The sequence below is a fragment of the Alligator sinensis genome, unplaced genomic scaffold, assembly GCF_000455745.1.
Source record: "Alligator sinensis unplaced genomic scaffold, ASM45574v1 scaffold839_1, whole genome shotgun sequence".
Taxonomy (NCBI): Eukaryota; Metazoa; Chordata; order Crocodylia; family Alligatoridae; genus Alligator; species Alligator sinensis.
In genome coordinates, this window is record NW_005841885.1 from 3,139,932 (window position 1) to 3,163,068 (window position 23,137).

Sequence of the window (23,137 nt, forward strand, 5' to 3'; positions counted from 1 at the left end):
AACACATGAAAGACATTTTTTAGCTTCATAAGGAAGAAGCAACAGATCTGTCAACAATTCTGCTGAAAATGAAACATCTGCAAATGAGTCTGGCTGCCAAACACAGTGCGATTGTCATTTTTTAATTCTCTAAATGGAAACATTCCAGTGTCAGCTTGATTTGTGTGTGTGTGTGTGTGTGTGTGTGTGTGTGTGTGTGTGTAAAATAAATTATATGAACAAAAAAAAAATCTACATTGAGATGGAGGAGATGTTCTCCATGCATAAGGAGACATCTCTATTGCAAGGCCAGCTGACTTGCCTCTGCAGTGGTTTTTGGCTTTTTAATTTTTAGAAAATCTTCAAAGTATCCCTCCCTTTCTCCCAAGAAGCAATAGAGGGCCAAAGGTAGATCGGGTTTTAACTAGCCTGGGTGTTATCTATGATTAGTTAAATGGAACAAAGCCACCTGTAGTGCCATGAGCTTTGAGAAGGCTCTCCAGATGGCAACATCTAGTGATATTTGATTGTTACAGCATCTGAGCCTCAGCATGGTAGTTTAATAAGCTTGGGCAGAGATGGACAGTTTTCAGTCTCAGCCTTCATTACTGAAGCCACACTGTTTCATCACATAGGTCCAGGACTACCCAAACATGGCTTAGGTGAGCAAGATTTAGCCCATCAAGTACTGGACCAAATGATACATGGCATCTGTTAGACTGGCATTCTCAGACATATTCTGATTTTCCACTTGCTTATTTTTGGTATATATTGCAAGTACTTTCTCTGTACTACCAATTCCACTCCACTTAAGTGTATCCTTCAGATTTATATATAGTAACTGACTTTACAACTCAACCCATGCGAGTTTTCCAAAAGAAGTAGTGGAAGTTTCCCCACTTGATATATTTTTCTAGACTGATTAAAAATCTAAAAAGATACAATAGGGAACCATTCTGCCCTGGCCTTGGAGAGATGATTGGGTCTACAGCTTTTATTTTGAATATTTATCATCAATACATTGAATCAACAATTCTTACAGATATTAATCACATACCTTTGAATAACAAATACATGTGAGAAAGTCTAAAATGAGGCACAAGTCAGGGCAGAGACATTTTCAACCTTTTTAGACTCAAGGCATCCCTTGGAAAATGCCAGCTCTTAGCTTTCACTCATTTTTTGAGTACTTAAAAAAAGAGCAATTCTGCTGCTGCAAAGACCTCAGAAGAACCATGACAGGTCAGAATATTTGATTCCTACTTGAAGCCCTGGGTTTATCTTGTTTGCATACTAACAGTGCTAATATTGTATGTCACACAAAAGGATCTCACAGCACGAATCACTGCTATAGACTGAAATATGTTTGAGGTCATGCCTTTTGGTGGATATTCCCTGAGCAAATAAGGCTAAATTCAGCACATAAATGACCTATTATGAATGATTCACTCAGATCTAGAATTTTGCCCACTTTTAATATCTATGGTTGAGAGAACCAAAGCAGTTAAGAGGTTCAGGCACATATCTCTTTTAAATGAATGGGAATTATGGATTAAATCCTGGATGAAATGGGAGTTTTTCCACAAGTTTCAACAGACCTAGGGTTTTACCATCAGTATCTGACTATTTTCTCTGCCTATGGGCCTGACTAGTTTCACTTAGGGTAGATTAATACTGCATCCATAAAAGTGACCACAGTATAGAGCAGAGATACCTGAATGAGCTTTAAATTAGCTCAGGCACCCATAACAGTCTAGCTGCAGCAGCCCAGAGCTTCTGCGAAGAATGTGCCTGAAGTGTAGGTTGTAGCTGTGTTGGTCTAAGGACACAGGCAGACAAGGTTCTTTGGGTGAATCTGGTATCTTTTATTAGACCAATTCAATATTTGGAAAAGTTGTTCTTTGAAAGCTTTTGGGCACAAACACCCTTCTTCAGACAAAGGGAGAGTCAATACAACTTGAAACTCTCCTTCTGCCTGAAGAAGGGTGTTTGTACACAAAAGCTTCCAAAGAACAATTTTTCCAACTATTGAATTGGTCTAATAAAAGCGATCAGATTTACCCGAAGAACCCTGTCTGCCTGAAGTGTAGACATTCATTTCACTGCAGTCATCGGTAACTCCATTGAAATCCCTGGAGTCAGAATAAAGAGGAAAGAATAATCCATCTGACCAGGACAGGAAAATTTTGGATCCAATTAACGGGGCCACGTTGTAGTCAGGACCTCTCTGGATAATGTCTACTGCAAATTCTTCTGGTTTGCTCCTTCTGAAGTATTACAGAAAAGCTATAGAAACAAGGATTCTTTACAGCATTAAACAGTTCTTTCACCCTGTTAACAACCAGCTGTTCCCAAGTTATACAGCAGGATGGGTATAGCTACACAAGAAAATGAAGAACGAATGGTAGCAGGTGTAGTCCTAGAACTGCTTTGAGGAGTAAGTCAAGCCGAATTTTATTACATGCAGGACAGAAAAAGGAGAACATTTTTTTACTAATGTGCAATGGTATAATTGAAAGCCCCTAAGTGTACTATAAAAACTGTAAAAATTGCCATATCATAATGACACAGTCTTTCTCCAAATATTTAGGCAGGACCCACCTTTGCAGTAAGTAGGGCCCATCCAGCAAAGCATGTACTCAACTTTAAGTATTTCCACCGAAATCAATAGGAATTCTACCAAGCTTAAGCTGTCTGCTATATCAAGACCCAGGTTCAAGAACCGTGATCTAGTCTGGCCTTGTTTAATTCACCTTTTGCAGCTTTAGAAGATATGTAACTACCCGTTCTAGAAGACTTATTTTTGCACAGGTGGGTGGAAAGATCTTTTCCTAATACCCTAAAAAGTGAAAAATCAATAGTCCTTATCATTTTGCCCTTCTTTTTTCTTTTCTTGAAGTAGAAGTATGAGAAGCAAGTATACTGAATCATCTTTAGTGCACTAAACAGCGAAATAAATACCTTTCCCTCCAAATATTTGATTAGTCTTCTTTTATCTATTTAGGCCTTTCTACCTGAGGCAAATAGATAACATGATGAAAGACACTGTGGACAAAATCAAAATCTTAGAACAGTGTTGATTCAGGGTCAACACTTTTAGTAGTTACTCTGGGCTTCCAGTGTTATATCTAGGATCAGAATCTGATCTCTGAGAGTTAAATACTTCTACCATTGTGCATCTTCCTCTTCCCTTAGGACAATCACTTTTTCCTGCTCCTCACGTTAAAAATGCCAGCTAGTTCAAATTTAATGTGAAGAAGGGTCCTGTTGTTTAAATAAATGCTTTCACTGCTGCTACCTTTTATGCTGGCAGGCACAAGCATGGGAAGAATTCAAGGAAGGGCAGGGGGAGTTTATAGGCACCTGAGCTGTTTTGTATCAATAACCCCTTGCTGCACTTCAAAACATGGGCATGTTATATTGGGGTCCTAAGGTCACTGATTTAAATGTAGCTTCGGGGAATAGCTAAACACAACCCATCCACTGACACTCTGATTGTGCATGTGTGAGGACAACGCTGGAAGTGGGGTCTGTTCAAACAGACTAACATGGTTTGTCCTTGCCTGGCTAATTTAGTTTCCCAAATAGTGCCACGGCCAATGTCTAAAACACTTTTTCTTAATCTATACACAGTAATTAAAAAAAGCCCAACAATTTAGACAACACCATATTCAACTTTTGATACACTTTGAGCCTTCCCTGCCTACATTTAGCTGCATCCTTCCCATAGTCATGGCCTTTTACTGCTGCCATTGTGCAGACTGAATTGTCTTCCCTCACATACACCAGTATTAACTGGATAAGCTTTATTTTCCCTTCAGATAAAGCCAAGTTCTCCTTACCAGCCAACTCCACCACCATTGTGTAAGGCAACCCATGTGGCTCCTCTAAAGGCATCTCCTACAAAATTCTGTACTGCCATATCTAGGAAGAAAGGAGATGAGTTATTGCTGTGCTGGAATGTGTTATTTGGTCTACGTAATGTCTGTAATTACATCTCTGCTTTTTTTTCCTTAGTCAGGTAGCAAAACCATCTTTATTCCTGTGCCTTATATAATAATGACATTGTTGGGGACAGCAAGGGGAAGAGAGATTTTTTTTACTATCCCCTGTCTTTCTACAGAGGAAGCACATGCCAACCTTGCAAGATGCTTTGCCCTCTCGGGATTCTGATAATGTCTATACACACGTAAATTGGAGATTTTAAACGAGAGACCTGCCCAAGGACAACTGTGGAAAACTAAGATGAAAAGAGGTAAGCATTCATTAGGATGGATAAAACTGCATAGATGGACTACTTTGCACGGTAAAAAGATGATGTAATATAATTCTTAGTGGGCACATCTACACGAGATATTTACTGCAGAGCTGACTAATTAGCTCCGCAGAAAAGCATCAGCATCTACACGTGCAGTGCTATTAGGCTGGCGTAAACTAATTAACTGTGTCATAAGATAGTACTGCCCAACACAAGTACTATGCTATGGTGGAGTTATTTACTCCATCACAACACATGTGTAGATGCTGACTGTAGTTATCTGGGGCACAAGGGTGCTACAATCAGTCCCTCCACAGCACATTGAGCCGGGTTGGAGCAGCCCCAGGCTGGCAGGCTGACCCCTGGAATCCTTTGCTAACCACGGCTGCTCTGCCACAGCTCTTCCAAGGTTGCTAAAGAGCACTGCTGCTGGGAATGGTACATTTAGCACACAGATGTGGCCTTAGAATAAAATTTAGCCCGTGACATCACATCAAAGTTGTTACAAAGTCATACATGGGACTTAAGTGGTGCAATCAGATTTGCCTTGACTCTCTGCACAGGACTGAATTTTACCCTGAACACTTCCAAACTTCAGAATTTACTCCAGCTGTTTAAAAGGAAAAAGAACAAACAAAAAATATAAATCCAAAAGCCTGATTGTCTCTGCAGGACTTCCACTGAAATGCATGTAACTATTGCATGCATACAGATGTACATTTATCTGTCCAACTGGGGGCACCAGCCCTTGCATGCTGCATACTTCTGAACTCTTAACCATGTGCACAAACTTCAGACCATAAAAGTGCACACAAACTGGGCTCAGTTTGGGAAAAATTGCATGCAGCAGAAGGTAATGGATTAGGCCCTGCTGCTGTCCTTACCCAAAGGTTTTAAGTCATTTGCTGAGGTTTTACAAGCAAAAACAGAACCTACAGAAACAGATTTTCAGAAACAGAGAATTACATTTGAAGTGTGGCAAATATTGCATTTTCATATAAAAACCAACTTACGATGCCACTGATCCATGGTAAAACCCTGTCAAAAAAGCTCTCATTATGGCATCATTTTGTCTGGCATTATGTCACTTTAATAGCCCAGTTAACATAATTATAACTCTATCAGGTGGCAATGAGGATAGAAGCAATAAAAGTGTACATACTAAAAATGTAAAATCTTCCTTCTCCTTTTCAGCCATTTGCTCCATAAGTGTCAAGGTTAGAGGGATGTGTGGCAGGTGGATTAATGCTATAATAACTAGCAAGCCCTCTGCTTTGGAAAAGGTGACTAATTGAACAAATGTCTGTGCCACAATGCACTTTCCTCCAAAACCTCTGCCTGGACAGAGATGACCCATTTTCTAAGGATCAAGCAGCAGCACTTTATGCAAAGCTACAATAGATGCGCTAAAGCTATGGAACAATCCAGTGTGCTGCAAGCAGTGGAATTAAAACAGGGCAGCTCTGCGCTTGCAATACTAGAATTGGTTTAAAAGAAAACAGCAAATAAGGAGCCCTAAATTTCTCCATCCTCTCTCCAGAAACTCATCTTTAGGAGCATCTTTAGGGTTTGATCTACAGACCACTGAAATCATGGAAAGGATTCCCATTACATTCAGGGGATCTAGAGAAGGGCCCTGTTTTTCATATAATTCAAGAAAGGTTAAAGGAAAATAGTAGAAATCACTTCCATTTTTTAAAATAAGCCAGGATTTGCCCACAGTATGAATTGCAGGATTTCCCTCTTATAATAAGAGTAATTTTTTTTAAGATCTGGAAGTCTGCTAATAGTACTTCACAAACCTCAGTAAATGGTACCTGGCAACACCACTGGGAGATACATGTTGTTATGATTTATGTCCATTATATGGATGGGAAACTGAGGCATAGAGAGATTCATGTTAACATTTTCCAAAGTACTCACTGATTCTGACTGCCTCTGATTTGAGTGCTTAGGGCTGTGTGTCTACCAGTTCTGTATAGAGTGCTTTTGTACATACAGGACGTGATTTTGATTGTGGTTAACCAGTTAATGCTTCTGTAACTCAACTGAGATCATGCCTTTAGTTTATACAGGTGCATTGCATACAATATATGATCCAGTGGGACACATGCTGTTCTTGAATTATACTGGATCTATTATTGAATCATACTTGAATTATACTGGATCTATATTTAAGGCTAGAATTAGACATTGTCAAATGAAGTGGATCAGGGATGTGTATGAGGAGAAAGATGAGCAGGTGCTCCTGGGTCTTAAGGGGCCCAGTCCTGTATGGAAATTCCCAGGATGTGCAGGATTGCACCCCTCAAGCCCCTGGAGCACCTGTCCAGGACAGCTGGAGAGGGTGGGCAGCTCTGGGTTGCTTGTGCTCTTCTGCCACAAAGGAAATGGATGTCTACCAATAAATAGTGGCACAAATAAATATAATCTTTATTGCAGCAACAAATTTTGGCCATGAATGGTGCAACAAGGGGCATAGTTATCTGTTTGCTTACTTTTTGTGCCACCATAAAAATTTTTGGGATAGCACAAAGGTGATAAAAGGCAACATCTGTTTCCACCCTGGATCTCCTCTGAATCTGCAGTGTTGCTCCAGATTGATAAATGTTATCAAGAGCCCATTTCTGTATCATAATTAAATCCCATAAAGTCCTAGTGTCAAGTTAACAGGAAACCTGATTAGCTGGAAGTAAAGAGTTAAACAAAACCATTTTTTTTTAAGTTCTATACATAGACATTTATCTTTTTAAGTAATTTCTTTGCCTGGACAAACAAGTCTGTGCTGCTCTGCTAACCTGCACAAAAGGCCGATCCATCATAAATGTTTGACGTCTCTCTGTAAGGACTGTCGGTCCCACTCACATCATGGTGATCTCGACTAAGGACAACAGGTGCCTGCAAAAGCCAAGGACAAAGAAGTGGATTCCTACGTGGACTGTCAGATCTGTCAGTCAAAGACTGTTTGCCACTGATTTTACTTCCACCTCATTGATTTGTCTCTCTTTTCAAATCTCATCTGAAAATAACTTTTCTCTATAGTTTTACCTTCTTGATTTCCTTCTCTTTCTGTTATTAGTTATTCTTATAACTGGTAAGAAGCCCTAACTTGTGTGAAAATCACCATCATTTCAAAACCAAAAAATGACAAGGATTTTTTTCTTAAATCTCTGAAATTGCTATTGTCATGGGGAAAAAGGAAAAGAAAGAAATACAATTATTTTATGAAAATTGATTTTTCTCTAAAATTTCAAACTTTTACATTCTAAGGTAGTCTTCATTCAAAAATAGCTCTGCTTCTGAACAACAAAAGCAAATACAGTCTTAAGGGAGAGTTGTAAGGGATTTTTTCATGAATTAGGAATATTTTTGAAAATGTGAAATTAATTTGAAGTCTGAGGCTTTAAATAGATTTTTAAATACATTCCTCTCTACAGTTTAACATTGTAACTTTGTCAGTATTAGCATAACCAAATGAAACAGAATACAACTGAAATTTTGTATCTTCCCACAAAACAGAACAAAACAAAAAATCTTGCTTAGTGTCAAAGTAACTTTTTATGTAGCCCTTTCCACACTGTTTCTAAGACTCCTCAGTTGCTTGAGGCACCACCAATACACCTGCCAGGGGAACCTGGAAGTCCAGGGAACTCCAGCTCTGAGATGGTCAGATCCTGAAAACCCTGGAAAGAGGACAAATTAGTAGGCATCCTAATGGGAGCCCTCCTGGTAAGCGGTCAGAAATCCGGTTGGTTTCCATCAGAATTTTATCCAAATGGTCATGTTCCCATGGTTTGCTTCAAGTTATGAGGACTGGCACTTTTTTGACAGAAAACTATTCCATCAGAAAAGATCCAGCCCATTCAAAGAGGTGACAATAAAAAACGAGGGATAAGGGAACACTGAATATTAATAATCATGGACAGCTAAAGCAAGTCATTTTCTGACTTGAGATTTAATGACCTGCACATACCCCATTAGCTGAAAAGGCCTGATTTTCCTTTTGTTTGCACACACTTTACCCCATAGTAGCTCCATTTTCTTAGAATAATTTAGAGCTGGGGTGTCAAACACATGCCTCACAGGTCAAATCCAGCCCATATTGCTGTTTCACTCAGCCTGCAGGGCTCCGAGAGGGGCTGGAAATTTGGGGTGGTGCAAGCAGGGGTGGGTCCTGCTGCCAAAATCTAGGGCATAGAGCCCCAGTGCACATATATGTCAGTGGATGAGCAAAGACTGTGCTCAGGGGCAGATCCTGGGGGACGGGGGGACATGGTGCAATTGCACCTTGCTTTGGGTCTTTAAAATAAACTTCCTGGCAGTGGCATTTCTATTCAGGCAGCAGTGAGGGAGTCACTTAACTTCACGGCTCACTATAATCAACTCTAGAAGTTAGTGACTGTTTCTCCTTTTTAATGGTCTTAATGCTCCACTATTCACACTATACTTTCTTCTACAATTTTGCTTTGTTAGCTATTGCCAGTAATGTTTCACTTCTATTTGACAGCCCTGCAGACTGTTGTTAGCTCTAGCTAAAAACCTTAACTCAGGCATAGAAATGACTGACAGCAAAGTATTGGAGGCATGATGAAAGCACTCAGATTTACAAATCTGAACAAGAAATGTACATTTCATATAATGAGTACAGGACTAATGAAACAATATCTTTTGACTATTTTTGCCTGGTTTATTGTGTTTTTATGGGTTGACTATATAATCTAGTAAATCAGTGCACACTTCAATACATTTATATTTGTTTTTGCTTTTATCTTAAAAACTGAGCAACACAGTGCGAGAACCCCAGCATCTTAATAATGCTTCTAGTTTCCATTTAATCACAGAAACAACTTTCTGTTGTTATATGACATGCTGCACCATCTGAATCACCTTTTCCAAAATCCTAGAACTGCCCATGGCTATGTTAACCCCCATACTGGCACTACTGGGCCCAGTTTTGACCTGGGAAGTTTGTTGCCATTCACACCCAGCCCAGGAAAGCCCTGCAGTTCAGGTCCAGCCTGGAAGCACAGGTGAGTTTGACACCTCTGATCCAGAGTCAATCTGCTCACTCTGCTTTGTGCAGCAAGTAATTATGGAATAGCTTAAAAAGGACCTTTGCTTCTCACTCTCCCAAGTGGCTGAAGAGGGGGAAGTGAGATTCCAACTGGATGAAAAAGAGACAGAACAGCATCTGAAAAGTGTGGGAGCCTGACCTTGTCATTCATAGCTCTGAGGGTTAGCTCTGTCCGATGACATTCATTTTGAATCCCAAGAAGATGGGCAATATGTGGACTATTTTAATAAACATTTTCTCAGTAACACACCCAGACATTCCTCAGTTGACAGTCACATCACATGAAATAGATTCTTTATAAGGATAGTAATACAACTCTGATAGTGGAAAGGGGGTGAATGATTTAATATGCTTTGGCCCAATTCTGATGCACTGACAGAAACAGGAATCCTGAGTGGTTCTAGTGGAAAACCTGCCTCCGTGAAAGAGGAATTAGGCCTTCTGATTCTCTGAACAGCAAAACCAGATAATGGGTTTGAATGAAAGAAATAAATCTGAGCAGCTGCCTGGTTGGCTGGATGTGGGGAGGGTTGGAAATTGAGCTGGAGATCTGACACTTGAGGCTCAGATCTATTATAAGTATGACCTGGTTTATCTTACTCTTGCACACAAAAAAGTGCACATCCAGACCTGTCACACCAAAATACAGAGAGACAAACACCACAATGTGTATCATTTAAATACTCATGAGAATAACATGGATGCATGTATTCATTCAATTCAACCAAGCACTTGTCTTCTGCATTGTTTTAGCATGCTGGGAGAGTCTCTCATATATATGTGCCAGCTGAGTCCAACCTGAATAACACAAGAGATGCCAAATTGGGTCAAGCCATTGGTCCACCAAGCCCAGTATCCTGAGTCTCACAGGTGAGAGAGGATACTAAGGGGAAGAGTATTTAAGCAGATCAAACTGATCCATCCCAATGAGATCAGAACTGACGAAGCAGACCAGACTGATCAGACTGCCCTTCTCTGCCTATGGCATTCAACAACTTTCATTTTCTGATCCTCTGCAACATTTAAATATGGTGGAATGTCATCTATGGTAGTGCCCTTAGGTCCCAATCAGGATACAATTCTCACAGTGCCTCATGCTGTAGAATCATATACAAAACACACAAACAGCTTAGGAAATCCCAATATATATGTATTCCTGCCTATGTACTATGTTTCAAGAAGCACATTCCATCTCCATTACTCATCCTAAGAAGCATCTAAGTATTCAGCATGCATAAGCATGGCAGCATAAGGCTCAGTATTGACTTGTGTTAAATTTCTTCTCAGAGCCAGCGGGAGTGAGTGCTAACAATACAACCTCTGGTGTTTGTAGATGCCCAAATACATCTGGCACATTATTTACATGGGAATAAATGTGGCATTTTTGGATTCATACTCTAAATCCAGCTCTCCTTACATCAGTTCATCTTCATTGATGTCAATGGGAGTGTTCTGATGTCACAAGGAAGCAGAGTTTGCCTCTACCTTGGACAACAGAATTTTGGATCTGCATTTTTATTAACATTAGTTGAATCTTTTTGCTTTTCCCATTCTACCCTCATATTAAAAACACAATTACCAAACTGTATTGAGGGGAAAAAGCCATACCTTAATCCTTCCTTCAGCAATAGCTTGATTAATAGCCACTGCTATAGACACACGACCCTTCTGATCAGAATACAAGATTCTGGCCTGAGAGCCAACAACCTAGAAAATGAAAATGTCAGAGTGATAAGGTTCCCTGTGCAAGTAGCTTATCTCTGGGGCCCAGATAAATGCAGCAGTAGAACTGTTCCCCTCCATAGGAGAAAGCAAGATTATTAATTTGCAAACATCCAGCTTCCATAAATAAGACCTTAAACCTCCAATTGAACTGAGTTTTATCTACACACAGCACAATCAATAAGATTTATTTTTGCATTTAGCTTCTACAGTCCAGTAAATCCCACTTTTTAAATCAAACTCATTGCCAGGACACTATCCCATATCAACAATCCCTTTATCAACAGCTGAGGGACAGGGTGTGGAGCTGGCAATGGAAGGCTGCAGGAGAGGGGAAATCTGGAGACAAAGAATGGCAAACGCCATCTGTGTTGCAAAGCTGTACTCCCATCCCTCCCTTACACTCCAGACTTCAGTCTGGCTTCCTGCTGCTTGTGTCAGGGCTGAGACTTGAAGTGTTGTTTGGTATATATGTTCCATAATATAAGCCTGATTGAAAAAAACTGCCCATCTAATAGGCAGCCTGTTTCACCTGGTGCAATAGGTTGAAATATTCCTTTTGTTCTTCACTCATTCATTCCAATCAGGGTGACAAGAACTGTATGGAATACCCAAGGCAGGACAGCTCCTTCAAGGTGAGCTTTTTAGCTTGGTAATCAAGGAAAGCCAATTGTGAATCTGGTGCACTAACACAGACTTAACCCACAAAAAATTGGGCCTAGATTCAGTTTTTGAACCCTTCAAATAGGGACATCAGGTTGTTGCTAGATGAGAGGTGGGATCTAATGGTACTGAGCACCTCCAGGTGGAAGAGGTGTTTAGAACCAGAGTCTTCATTTAGGCCCTTTCCTGCATTTTGCTAAGAAACTCAATGACAGAGTTACACCTTCTGAATGACAGAGCAGAAGGTATAAGGTCATGAGTGAAGAAAGAGGCTGTGCATTTACCAAGCTGTGCCGCCCCGCTTCCTGAATCCAGCGGATATTGTCATGATACTGCTGCTTTACAGATGTGCTCACTGCAAGAAAAAAACAAAAATAAAAGGGTTTAGAAAATGAGGGCCTGTTTTGGTTTACACTTTCCATTTAGGTGTTCCTACAGATACATCGTTCCTTCCACCCCTTACATTTCAATTATTTGCATACTTGCTGAACATCTATACCGTCTAAAACATACAACTTTATGGTTCTCAAACATTTCCTGACCTATATACCACTAAACAGAGAGAAGGGCTAGATATACTGCTAAAAAGAAATGTAAAAATGTTCTTTCTTGCAAAGGAAGGATACAATACTTGGGCTCACATGAGTAGTCAGATAGCAGCAAGATGGTTTTTATGATCTCTGAGGAAGTTTCAGTGCTTTATGGGTTGGCTACGAGTGCCTCTAAATTGCGCGGTGGGGATTAATATGTCAGCTCTTATAATCACACAGAGTAAAGGCTGAAACATCTGCTTTCACTCTCCATTCCTAGGAGGGATGTATGGCACTTCAAAACCCTCATGGAAACATGTTATAGAAGTTAATAGGTATGGAACCTGTAGGGTGCTATAGACATTTTATAGAGGTTTCTAGAAGTTATGCTAGAGAATTTCATGGAGAATGAGATTTTTTTTACTTATTTAAAAGAATCATATAGAAGAACATTTTCTATTATGTTCAAGGGTTTATAAACTCATTGAAAAAAGCACATTCTCCAATTAATCCTAAAGGACTTTTCCATAGACAAAGCCAAATTAAAAAAAATCCGTTATTTGACAAGGCTGTAGGAACATACGGCAACTGAACAGACCTGACTGCACCAAACAGCTCACTGTGTGATCAGGCTCCCTGTCCTAAATCTGGTGTTTCCAAAGTTGATTTCATGCTGGGGAGATGAGGGATCCTCCCTGCTTATTTAGTCTGATCTCCTAGAATCAAAAGCTCCATCTAAAAGAACTGCTCCTCAGCCTTGACTCAACTCCATGTGTCTCTCTAACCTGTTGCTGCCGCTAAGCTGTTGCTTGCAGGGATATGTTAAAGTTTAGCATCAGACAAGCTACTGTCTTGCTCCTGGATTGACAAATCTCATCTTTATGTAGGCTTTAAAAGATACTAATGCACATTGTGAGCACATAAAAGTAATCCCCATGAGCAAGGAAGCTGACTCCCTCTCTTGTTGAGAGATTATTTTTTTCTGCCCAAGCCTATCAAGCTAACTATCACTAGGTGGGTGAGCACATTCCTCATCTAAACTCGTTAATGCTTCCTTACTCCCACTATGGCCCTGATCCAAAGATGCTGGCATTCTCAGTGCATATCTCAAGCACTGAACAGTTCAAGAATGTAAGTGGAACAACGTGAAGCAAAGTCTTTAGAATATATTAAAACTCTCTCCCTCTTACTTGTAGGTTTAAGCAGCAAGCCCATCCTCACAGAAAGGGAAGAAATAGTTAAAATTGGAAATGAGCCCAGACTGAAAGTCCTACTCAGGATTGGGAACACCCAGAGTTCTGGCTCTGGAGTTTACTTCAACTATGGCAATGGTGGAGTCCATTTATAGAATTCAAATTGGGCTTCAGCTTTTGAATACCCTCAAAGTGCAGGGATGTCCAAATCCAAGGATGCAGTTCAAGTATGAATCCAGTGACACTGGCTAAACAGCAAGTGGAATAACAAGAATATGAAACCATGAGAGGCTGTGATGATTAGATGCCTTTTTCCTCCAAGTTCAATTTCCATTTGTCGTTGAATTCCCCTGTCCATTGCTCTGCCAAGCACAACAGCAAATCCAATAATAGAGCTGCCCCTGAACCCACTCAAATCTGCTGGCTTTTAAAATAACCACATACAAATGCAAAAAATTACATGTCCAATGCCGTGGTTCCCTAAGAGATGTGCTTTCCCCAGACCTCTCCCAGCCTTAAGATAAATAGTCTGTGCATTTTGCATACATGCAACAAGGAACATCCAATGCCACATGTCAGCTCATTCTTGAATAGAAAAAAAATGAATGGAGAATATGCCAAAGTGCGCCAAATAAGTAGATGTGTATTTATGCAGCCTGTGTACAAAATACAGCACCAGACATCACTCTATTTTAACAAATATGATGGGTCACATTTAAAAAAAAATGTAACCGTTAAAAATAATTAGAGCTTCTGAATCACTGCGCTACAAAATACTGAAAATAGCCCACCTTTACCCTGCTTCTCCAAGGTTCTGAGTCCTCTGAACTCCTACTGAAGTCAAAGTGTGTTGAGAGCACTTGGCATCATACAAAACATGCCCTAATCAGTCATTCTTGCCTACAAAGGCCGGATAGGGCTATAACATGGGGGGGAGAGGGTGTTTAGGGGAGATAGTAATTGTTCTTTTCTTCTATCTAGGGTGCTTATGCTATGTTTAAACACACCTGAAATGGAAATGGTAGAAGGCTGGTAGATCCTTGCCCAGAAACCCTGCTCTAGAATGTAACCAAGTAAGAGGCGTTTTCTAATCATCCATTTTCTGATTACGTATCATTGGTGGTTTGCATGCACAAAGCACAAAAGCTCCCTTTCCCCCTCGAACAGGCCTATAAAACATATGTCAAGTTTTTGAATGAGTTGCTGCCTGGATGTTAGTCTTGGCATTGTTCAGTTTGCCCTTAAGCAAAGCAAAACAAAGCTGAAAGCAGGATACTGAATCCAGTATCAGAAGAATGGTGCGGGCAGCACTTAGGCATTGGGGACATTTTTATAACGACCAAGACAAATCAGCACTTAGTTGACCACTAGGTGCAGTCAGGTGGGTAGCGTGGAAACAGGAGAGCAGGGGATGTTGAAGCTTCCGTTGCCGATTCTGCACTTCCACAAGTGTCAATGGGCCTCATTCGCTATCTAGTGATAAAGAGGTACTTCCCACCACCAAAATCTCTTTATTTCAGTTTAAAAGGGCAAAACATGCCCATGCCCCAAAGCTCTGGGCTCCGTGACATTAATTGCATCACACACTATATCATTCATGTTCCACACAGTGCACTCACCCTCCAGCCCAAAGCACTAGCCTTCCCCTCCTTACTGTGGTCCAGTTCACAGCCCCGCTCCAAACTTCTCCTCTGGGAGAAATATGGATGCTTGAGTCTTCCCAGGGGATTAGAAAGTCTGGGACCAAGTAGACCAAGAAGGGGCAGGGGAACTGCGCAGCTGATGGGTGTCTATGGAGAATGCCCCAGAAGCAGCTCCCTTCTTGAGTAAACGGAGGGAGCTCTCAGTTTGAGCACAGCTGATGTCAGCTGTCACCTCAGCCATGAGCTGAGCAGTAGTCTCTGAAGCAAGTGGAACCAGGCTAGTTCGTGCTTTATAGCCAATACCCTGATTTCCACAGGCAGCCACTGCACTTTCCAAAGCTCTGAGACCCTTCCTAATAAGCATGGGGAGTCACTGCACCAGCGTTGCAGTGCATTACACAATTATTAGACTGAGCACTGGCCAGAGGAACCTGGGTCTGCTCTACTCTGTCATTGGTCTGCTGAGTGACTTTGAGCAAATCATTTCACTGCTCTGTGCCTCAGTTTCTCCATCAGAAAAAACTGGGACAATTATACTTACCTCCTTTGCAAAGCACAACTGTGACAGGACAAAGGCTAGGCAGGTCCACAAAGATCTATACTGACTTCAGATGGAAGAAGCACTCTTAGTCACAGCTGTAATTTAGGCATCTAACAGCAGCCTTAAAAGGTGCCCTTGAGTCATAAATAGTGGTTGCACTCCTTGTCTGGCATGTAGAAGGGGATTTCTAATGCCCATATGGAGAAGATAGGAGCTTGGCTTTAAGGTCCCACCCAAAAGACATGATAATCCGCCTAGGTGCCAGTTTTTCTGCACTGTCCTTCACAAAGCCTGCACCTTTCATGATGGCAAATGGGATGACATCCTACCTTCCTGATGTATAGCATCTTCCAGCACGGATGTGGCGATTAAGTCAGTGGTAGAGAGATCCTGTGGGTCACCTGAGGTACACACCCAGCGGAATGGCCCAAATCCCAGGGAAAAAATGTCTCTGGGAAGAAAACATACTTCATTAAGGGATGGCTGAAATTCTTGCCCTATTTATCCTGGCTGTGAGCAATGCTTTTCTTTCATTAACTGAAGATGGAAGAATTCCAAACATTTTGAACTAATCTAAACAGAAAGGACTTGGGACCAGTATTTCAGAATTTAAACAATGCTGCCTCGTGAAGACGTCAGCCGGGGTGCGTGAAATCACTACCACACCTGCAGCAACCTCAGCCTTTGAAAGAAAAACCAAGGCCATTTAGTCAAACAAGCTAATATACAAACTCATCCCAGATGGCTCACACTGGCTTTCATACAACAAGGCCACAGGTGCCTGATTCCCCTCTTCCTTGCAGCAAAGTAACTCAATGGACATGAGTGAAGTTATGCCTAATTTACACCACTGTCAGTGGAGCCTCATTTTTACTGTTCCCAGAGGAACCTGCTTTTACAGATCGAGGGCCTATTTCAGCCCTTCTCTCACATCTGTGGACAAGGAAAAGGAGGGCAAGGTGGGTATAAATGCAAAGTAAGTGAATAGAGGATTCCCTTTTAGTAGTCCTTTATCCTACTTTGCACTCACAGGGCCGGAGAATGCAGCTCCTTTGTCTTCTACTGAGGCATGACAGAGTGAGTCTCCCTACAAAGCAGCGGCACTTGGCCAATCTGCCTGCAAGTTGCTGCGGTGTCGGCTCTGCTTTCCGTACACACAGACTTTCCAGAATTACCAAACTCTTCGGGAGCCAAGTCCTGCTTGTATTCATCAGAGCAGATGTACTTTTGGGTCTGATTTTGATCTCTCCTACACTGATATACATGAGGAATAACACCACCACTAAATTCAGAGTCAACAGGCCAGTTCTTCCACCCTGTCTGGTTGTTTTGCATTGTTCCAGTCCCAGACACCTTCTTAGCTACACTAGGTGCTAATACATGTTCAGTCCATGCCAGGGCAATGATAGTATACCAAGGGGAGTAGAACTGGGACCCGATGGTCCTGGAAATCCCATGTAAATCTTAGCTTGCACACCACTGCCTTTTACTTGTCTATGGGATTATGCAGGAATTTCCCCAGAAAAGTAGAATCTCCTAACTAATTTATTTTCTGATCCTTCTATGAAGCAACCCAGTTTATGGGTCTGAATCTATGGTACACAAAAAGAGCTTCTAGCTCCAAGTGCCCTGCTCTCTCCACCTTACCCCATGATGTGCTGAACATAGGAAGGGTATCGGAATTCAGTTTTATTGTCTCCTCCTTTCTCAACATCAGCACCTGCAAAATAAATTGAAATGCAGATTATTTGAGGAGAAAAGCTATAAATTCAAGGCTAGACTGTGCCCTTAGCTCATATGCAAAGAGGTTCTTCCCTGCCCAGATCAATGCCTGCCACACAGACATCTACTTGACAGCACCTTCCTTCTCCATGTTCCTTCTCACAGTATGCCACTTAGAGAGAGGAGCAGGGACTAGGCAGACTATGGGAGGGCAGCAGGTGGTCAAATAATGACAGAGAATGGGGCCAGCTGCACCCCCAGGGCTATACTACAGAGTTATGACCAAGTCTGTCCTTTCCTACTTTGTCAGAGAGCAGGACTGGCCTCTCCAAAATCAGTAGAGAGGCACAAGGCTTCTGTATGGATGGCCACTGCCTCCCATATAATATTCCATAAGCCTCCTAGGGCTAGTGAAAAGTCCAGTAGGGTGTCCCATGAAGACCTGAAACTCTCTCAAAGTCCACCAAAATGAATCACATGAGAGAGAGATCAAACCTCTAAAGGCTCTCTCCTCTTCTCCCTTGCTATGGTATTTACCACAAAGGGAATAGTACAGGCTGATCACAGCCTAAAGCAGTGTTGCTCAACCTTTTTTTAGACTCAGCGCACCTCTTGGAAAACTCAGCTCTTTGCTTTCGGTGATTCGAATCACTGTCCCGAATTGATTTGGCCAAATCTGATTCGGAGATTTGGCTGCTGCCAAATCAGAACCGCCCCAGATCCTGGCACTTGGGGAAAAAAAAGCTGGCACTCACCAGGTGCTGCCAGGCAGGGGTGGGGGGGGCGATCCCCGCAGCCCCCCACTGCCCCACGCTGCATGGGGGGCTCTGTCACTAGCCCCCTGAACCCCCCTCTCTACCAGCCCCTCTTGCCCCAGCTCCCAGCACTGTAAAAAAAACCCAACAAAAACCCCTGAACTCACTGGCTCCTGCCAGGCGGGGGGGGCGATCCCCACTGCCCCGTGATGCATGGGGGGCTCTGCCACACACCCCCAGCAGTCCCGAGGCCGCTGCAGCAGCCAGCGAGTGCAGGGTCTTTGTTGTTGATTTTTTAAAGGACTGGGGATCTGAGGCGGGCAAGGCAGCCATGGCAAGGCTGGGACAGTAGGCAGGAGTTGGTGGGGGGCCATGGCAGAGCCCCCCATGCAGAGTGGGGCAGTGGGGGGGCAGTGGGGATCACCCCCTGGCCCGGCAGCAGCCGGTGAGTGGGGGCTTTTTTTTAAAGCACCGGGAGCTGGGGCAAGCAGGGCAGCCATAATGCGGGGGGCAGGGTGCTGGGGGAGCAGGCAGGAGATGGGGTCTGGCAGGGGTCCCCCCATGGTCCCTCCTCCTCCAGCCCCCCCGTCCCTACTTACCAGCTCAGAGCCGGGTCCAGGTCCCTGCTGCAGCGCTCGGGGACTGCCTGAATCACTGAAGCTCTCCGAAACTTTTCCAAATCTGTTCGGAGAGCTTCAAATCGATTCATACCTTTTAATTGGTCCTCTGATTTGATTTGGATTCAGAGATTCAGCCACCAAATTGGGCTGCATCTCCTCCAAGTTGAATCAGCACCCAGAGCCTTGTACAGCCTTGGTACTTTGGTTGAGAATCACTGCACTAAGGGACCGAACTGACACACTGCCAGAACCATCTTCCCCTCCTGAGAAATGCTGGGCAACCTTAGAATGTAACACTGAGGGCTGTTACCATTGCTTTCATTTTTTTAAATCACTCTTGTCAGAAGAACGAAAATTAGGAACAAAAGCATGGCAGCAACAGCTGAATTCAGCCAAACAAAGTCACGGCAGACAACAGGGGTGGTCACTGGGAGAAGCCATCTCACAGCACAGCCTCAAAGCCAACCCCTGCTCCTCCTTGTAAGCTGCTTTTTTGATCATTCCATTTCTTAGTTCTAAAATGTCAGCTGGTAGAAGAAAACAATCCTGCCTTTTCCAAGCCACACAAGGAAGTGCTAAACATGATCCAAAACCCAGATTGTGCTGCACAGCAAACCTCAGCCCCACAAACAGGAGGGTAGAGATGGCTTTAAGCCACCATCCAGCTCTCCCAGTTCATTATTATGAGGCCAGAAGCTGTCCCTGCCCTCAGAAGGGAGGAAAAGGTGGGCTGGCCACATACCTACGATTTGTTCTGTAACCCAGAGCTGCCTCGCATGCTTGTTCCTTGGCCCCGATTCTGCAAACATCTTTCTGCAGGCCCCCCTGTGCCCACACAAAGTTTTATAAACTAAAGGGATCCCCATGCACAGAGGAAGCTACAAGATCAGGACTTTATTTTGCAGAACAAAAGGTGAAGATATCCAGATTGAATTCCAGTTCAATAGCTGGTGCAAGTTGTGCCAACAGAAAGCAGTGTTCTCTGTGGAAAGCTTGGCCACTGGTGTTTACTGTTTGTGCTATGCACACAACTAAGTGCAAAGTGTGATTTAGCCCATGTCTAATGCCTTTCACCCACAGGAGAATAGAGAACTTGACACAGTTTAATCTAGGAAAGCCAGCATCTATCTACTCACCAGCTCTCTGAGCTTCCAAGAGGAAGGCATTGCCATAGTCCCAAAAAAACATGCCCTTATCAGACAGCTTGTTTATAGCAGCTACTTGTCTCCTCAAACTGAAAATAAAAAAGGAAAAAATTAGCTTTGAAATGTACATAATGAGTTAATGGCATGACGATGCAAACACAGGGATTTGGGCGCTGAAATGGGTGGGGAGGAACAGCTGGATTTCAACCCATTGTCTAAATCCACCAGCCTTCACAAAACATCTTTCCATCTTTGTAGCTCATGTTCTCCCAGGTTCTCACAGCAGATTATAGACATGGAGTGAACTTCACAGTATTGCTCTGAGCTAGGATAAGTAATCTACAGGGGTAAATTCCTCTCCCTAAAAATGTAGCCAGCTCTGTTTTGGAGCAGGACGGTGATTTAACAGCAAATATCAGCATTGCTCTCTGGCTTAGGAGAGGATGTATAGAATAGCACCATAACGAACTGAAACTATGGAGGTGAATTCAGAGAAGGAAAATGTGGGTATTGCAGCTCATGAAAAATATGGCCACGGCAACGTGACAGAAAAACTTCTAGGGCGTGTGGCTTTGCTCCCTCACTTAGGTTTCTTTTTCCTTTCTTCCTCTTTCTTTGTCTTTTCACATGTCTGGCAACCTGGTTGCCAAGGCCTCCATGACCTACCTCAGGTGGGAGGGGGTGGATCGAACCTCTCCACTCTTCTCGGTTCTGACCACATGACATGGGGGCTAGGCTTTAGCTAATGTCACTCCAATAGGTAACGCTGATGTTTTTCAAATTGATTGGTCGGCATCAAATAAGCCCTGTCTCTGACTGGGTTCAGGTGATGAGGTCAGTAGGGCTATTTAAGAGGGTCCCTCCATGCTGGGGGGGCAGGCATCTTCTGGACTCAGAGAATCAAGCTATGTACCTCCAGCCTCCACTGGACGTTGCTGTGAACAACTTATCTGAATTGTAGCCAGTAACATAAATACAAGTGTTCTAGACACCTACAACAAGGACCAACGAGCCACTTACACTGTTTTGCTCAAGGCTGTTTTCTTTCAGAAGTCTTTTTGGTTTGTATTCCTTCCCTGTGCCTTCTCTCTCCAGGCAATAAAGCTAGCTATTATAGCAAGCCTGGCAGTAAATGTTTGAGAGGGATTGAGCAAGACGTTTTGCTCCCTTTGCTTGGCTGACTAAGGGAGGCCACTTCCTATGCTTCAGGCTATAAGAAGCGCCCAGATATATCCTGCTGGGTCTAAGCAACCCCGAGGTTTACAGGGCCTTTGTACCCGGAGTGGCACAGGGCCCTAACAGAGACCAGAGCTTGGGTGGTGGCAGCAGTTACCCAAGGCTTGTGGGTATGCTCCAGGAAGGGGGTTGGCCAGGAGTTGGCACCCCTGGGGAGGAATCCAAAACTTGGTTTTGGTTGGGTGCAGTGTGATGGGCAGCTCGGCCCCTACTGGCCCACCACAGGCAACACCAAGACTATTATAAAAATTGCCAATGGATCTTCAATGACTGCAAGTGCATTTATCTGAAAAAGACCTCCTATAGCAGCACAATGGCACCTAGCAATAAGGTGAGGTACTGGTTATACTGGGCCAGAGAAGCACTACTTACTGAATTACTAACACAACTGCCCATAGGTTTCTCATCCCAATACAGAGTCAACTCTGTTCCTTAAGATCTGAGACATAACCTCAAAGCTTGTACTGCTACAGCCTTCCTCTTGTAACACAGCTGGAAGCTCTCACTGGTGAAGGTGCCAGGCATCTCTACAATGTCATCACACTTCCTTTCCCCTATTTCTGGATCAGAGATCTGAAATCTTCAGAAGAGGAGCTAACCCTGCCAATCTTTATAACTTCATTCTGCAATTTCTAGTTCTGCTGATTATAGACTATAAAACCGTAGCTACTGGCTGAGGGTCAAAATCAATACAGCTGGAACTCTTACATGTGTAATGTACTCAGAAATAAAATCCACTTCCTGTAAAGCCATTTGCTAACTTGGTTCTAGATCAAAATTCAAAAAATTAATGAAAGAGGTTCTTCTCCCTCTGACTTCCCTCTTTCCTAGGAGCTCTTTGCAGGGTTCCACTCTGTTGCCTTTATGCTAAACCATCAAAACACACATTTCTACTTTGAACTGGCTGCACTTTCCTCCTGTTTCTTTGATTAAAATACAAGTCTCACAGCAGATTCGCAACAGCAGGGTGGTTACAGTGTCCTATTAGAGTTCTAGAGGTGTGAGTACGTGCCTGGCTCTGGATTTATGCCAAAGGCCATCGTCCAGCTGTAAATGGGTGGCTTGTCATTGGGCAGAGGAGTCAAAGGCAATTTGGTGTGAGGCTGGCCACATTACTCCCTTGTGTGCTGCTGGCTATCAAAACTAGCATGCTTTACCCACATTAGCCAAATGAGCTGCTAGGCTTGAGTGGGCCTTTGACCTCATATGCTAGGTAATCTGTACAACTGAATTAGAGCAGATATGTTCAAACCTTAGTTTTTATACAACAGTGTATCATGGTATAGTAGCAGAGAAAGGGACCAGACTACATGATAGACTCAGATTCTGTGGGGCGGATTCTATCTGAGTGTGACTGCACAGCTGCTCTCCCGGAAATATCAGGATTACATCAGTGTAAGTTAAATGACAGTATTCCAGATCTGCACTGACATCACTGACTGCAGAATCTGGCCACTGATGCTGTGCATCATATGGAAAAGACCAACCAACCATCTGGCGACTCCAATAGGAAATAAGGTCCAACATTTACCTCTCCTGCACCAAGGCACGAAACGTCCCTGGATCGGCAGCCATGAGCTGGTTTGCTTCCCCAAAGGGGAGCTGCACAGGGTAGTATCCTCCACTGAATGGATTGTGGCATGAGGTTTGGTCAGACCCCAGATCAACTAGCAGTTCCCCTGTTGTATCAAGTTCATAGACAAGCCTCTCCCTGTGTGTAGAAAAGATAAAACATAAAACACTTAGCTGGTGTCTGCCACTGCCAGACAGATCTACCTCTCATCATCCTAGGTCTCAGAGGCACCAAAAGTATCAGTTAGGAGTTCCCACTAGTAGCCCTAAAGATTCCCTACATCGTTATAAGTATGCCCCAAGAGTGACCAAAGTCTTTTGTTTTATAGCTCTTGGCATGGCACTTGTCATATTAGCGTCAATACCTGGAAGTCTCAAGCACTGAATCATCTCCAATGGCACCATGATGCCTGACAAGGCATCAGTCATTTCAAGCAAGCTCACCTCACTATGGAGAAGGATAGATGAAAGAGATAAAGGGAAA

At 42.9% G+C, this 23,137-nt stretch overlaps 1 protein-coding gene across 2 annotated transcripts in view; it reads right to left on the bottom strand.

Moving 5' to 3' along the window:
• UROC1 (urocanate hydratase 1) overlaps positions 1-23,137 on the bottom strand; it is a 64,476-nt gene that overhangs the window by 9,941 nt on the left and 31,398 nt on the right. For both annotated transcript variants that reach the window (XM_025196834.1, XM_025196835.1), the window contains exons 11-18: positions 22,613-22,792; positions 19,837-19,934; positions 17,251-17,323; positions 15,933-16,054; positions 11,981-12,051; positions 10,920-11,018; positions 7,036-7,135; positions 3,822-3,903 (exon numbers count right to left, since the gene is read on the bottom strand). In XM_025196834.1, coding sequence (XP_025052619.1) covers positions 3,822-3,903; positions 7,036-7,135; positions 10,920-11,018; positions 11,981-12,051; positions 15,933-16,054; positions 17,251-17,323; positions 19,837-19,934; positions 22,613-22,792 — 825 coding nt within the window. The remainder of the gene's footprint in view (positions 1-3,821; positions 3,904-7,035; positions 7,136-10,919; positions 11,019-11,980; positions 12,052-15,932; positions 16,055-17,250; positions 17,324-19,836; positions 19,935-22,612; positions 22,793-23,137) is intronic.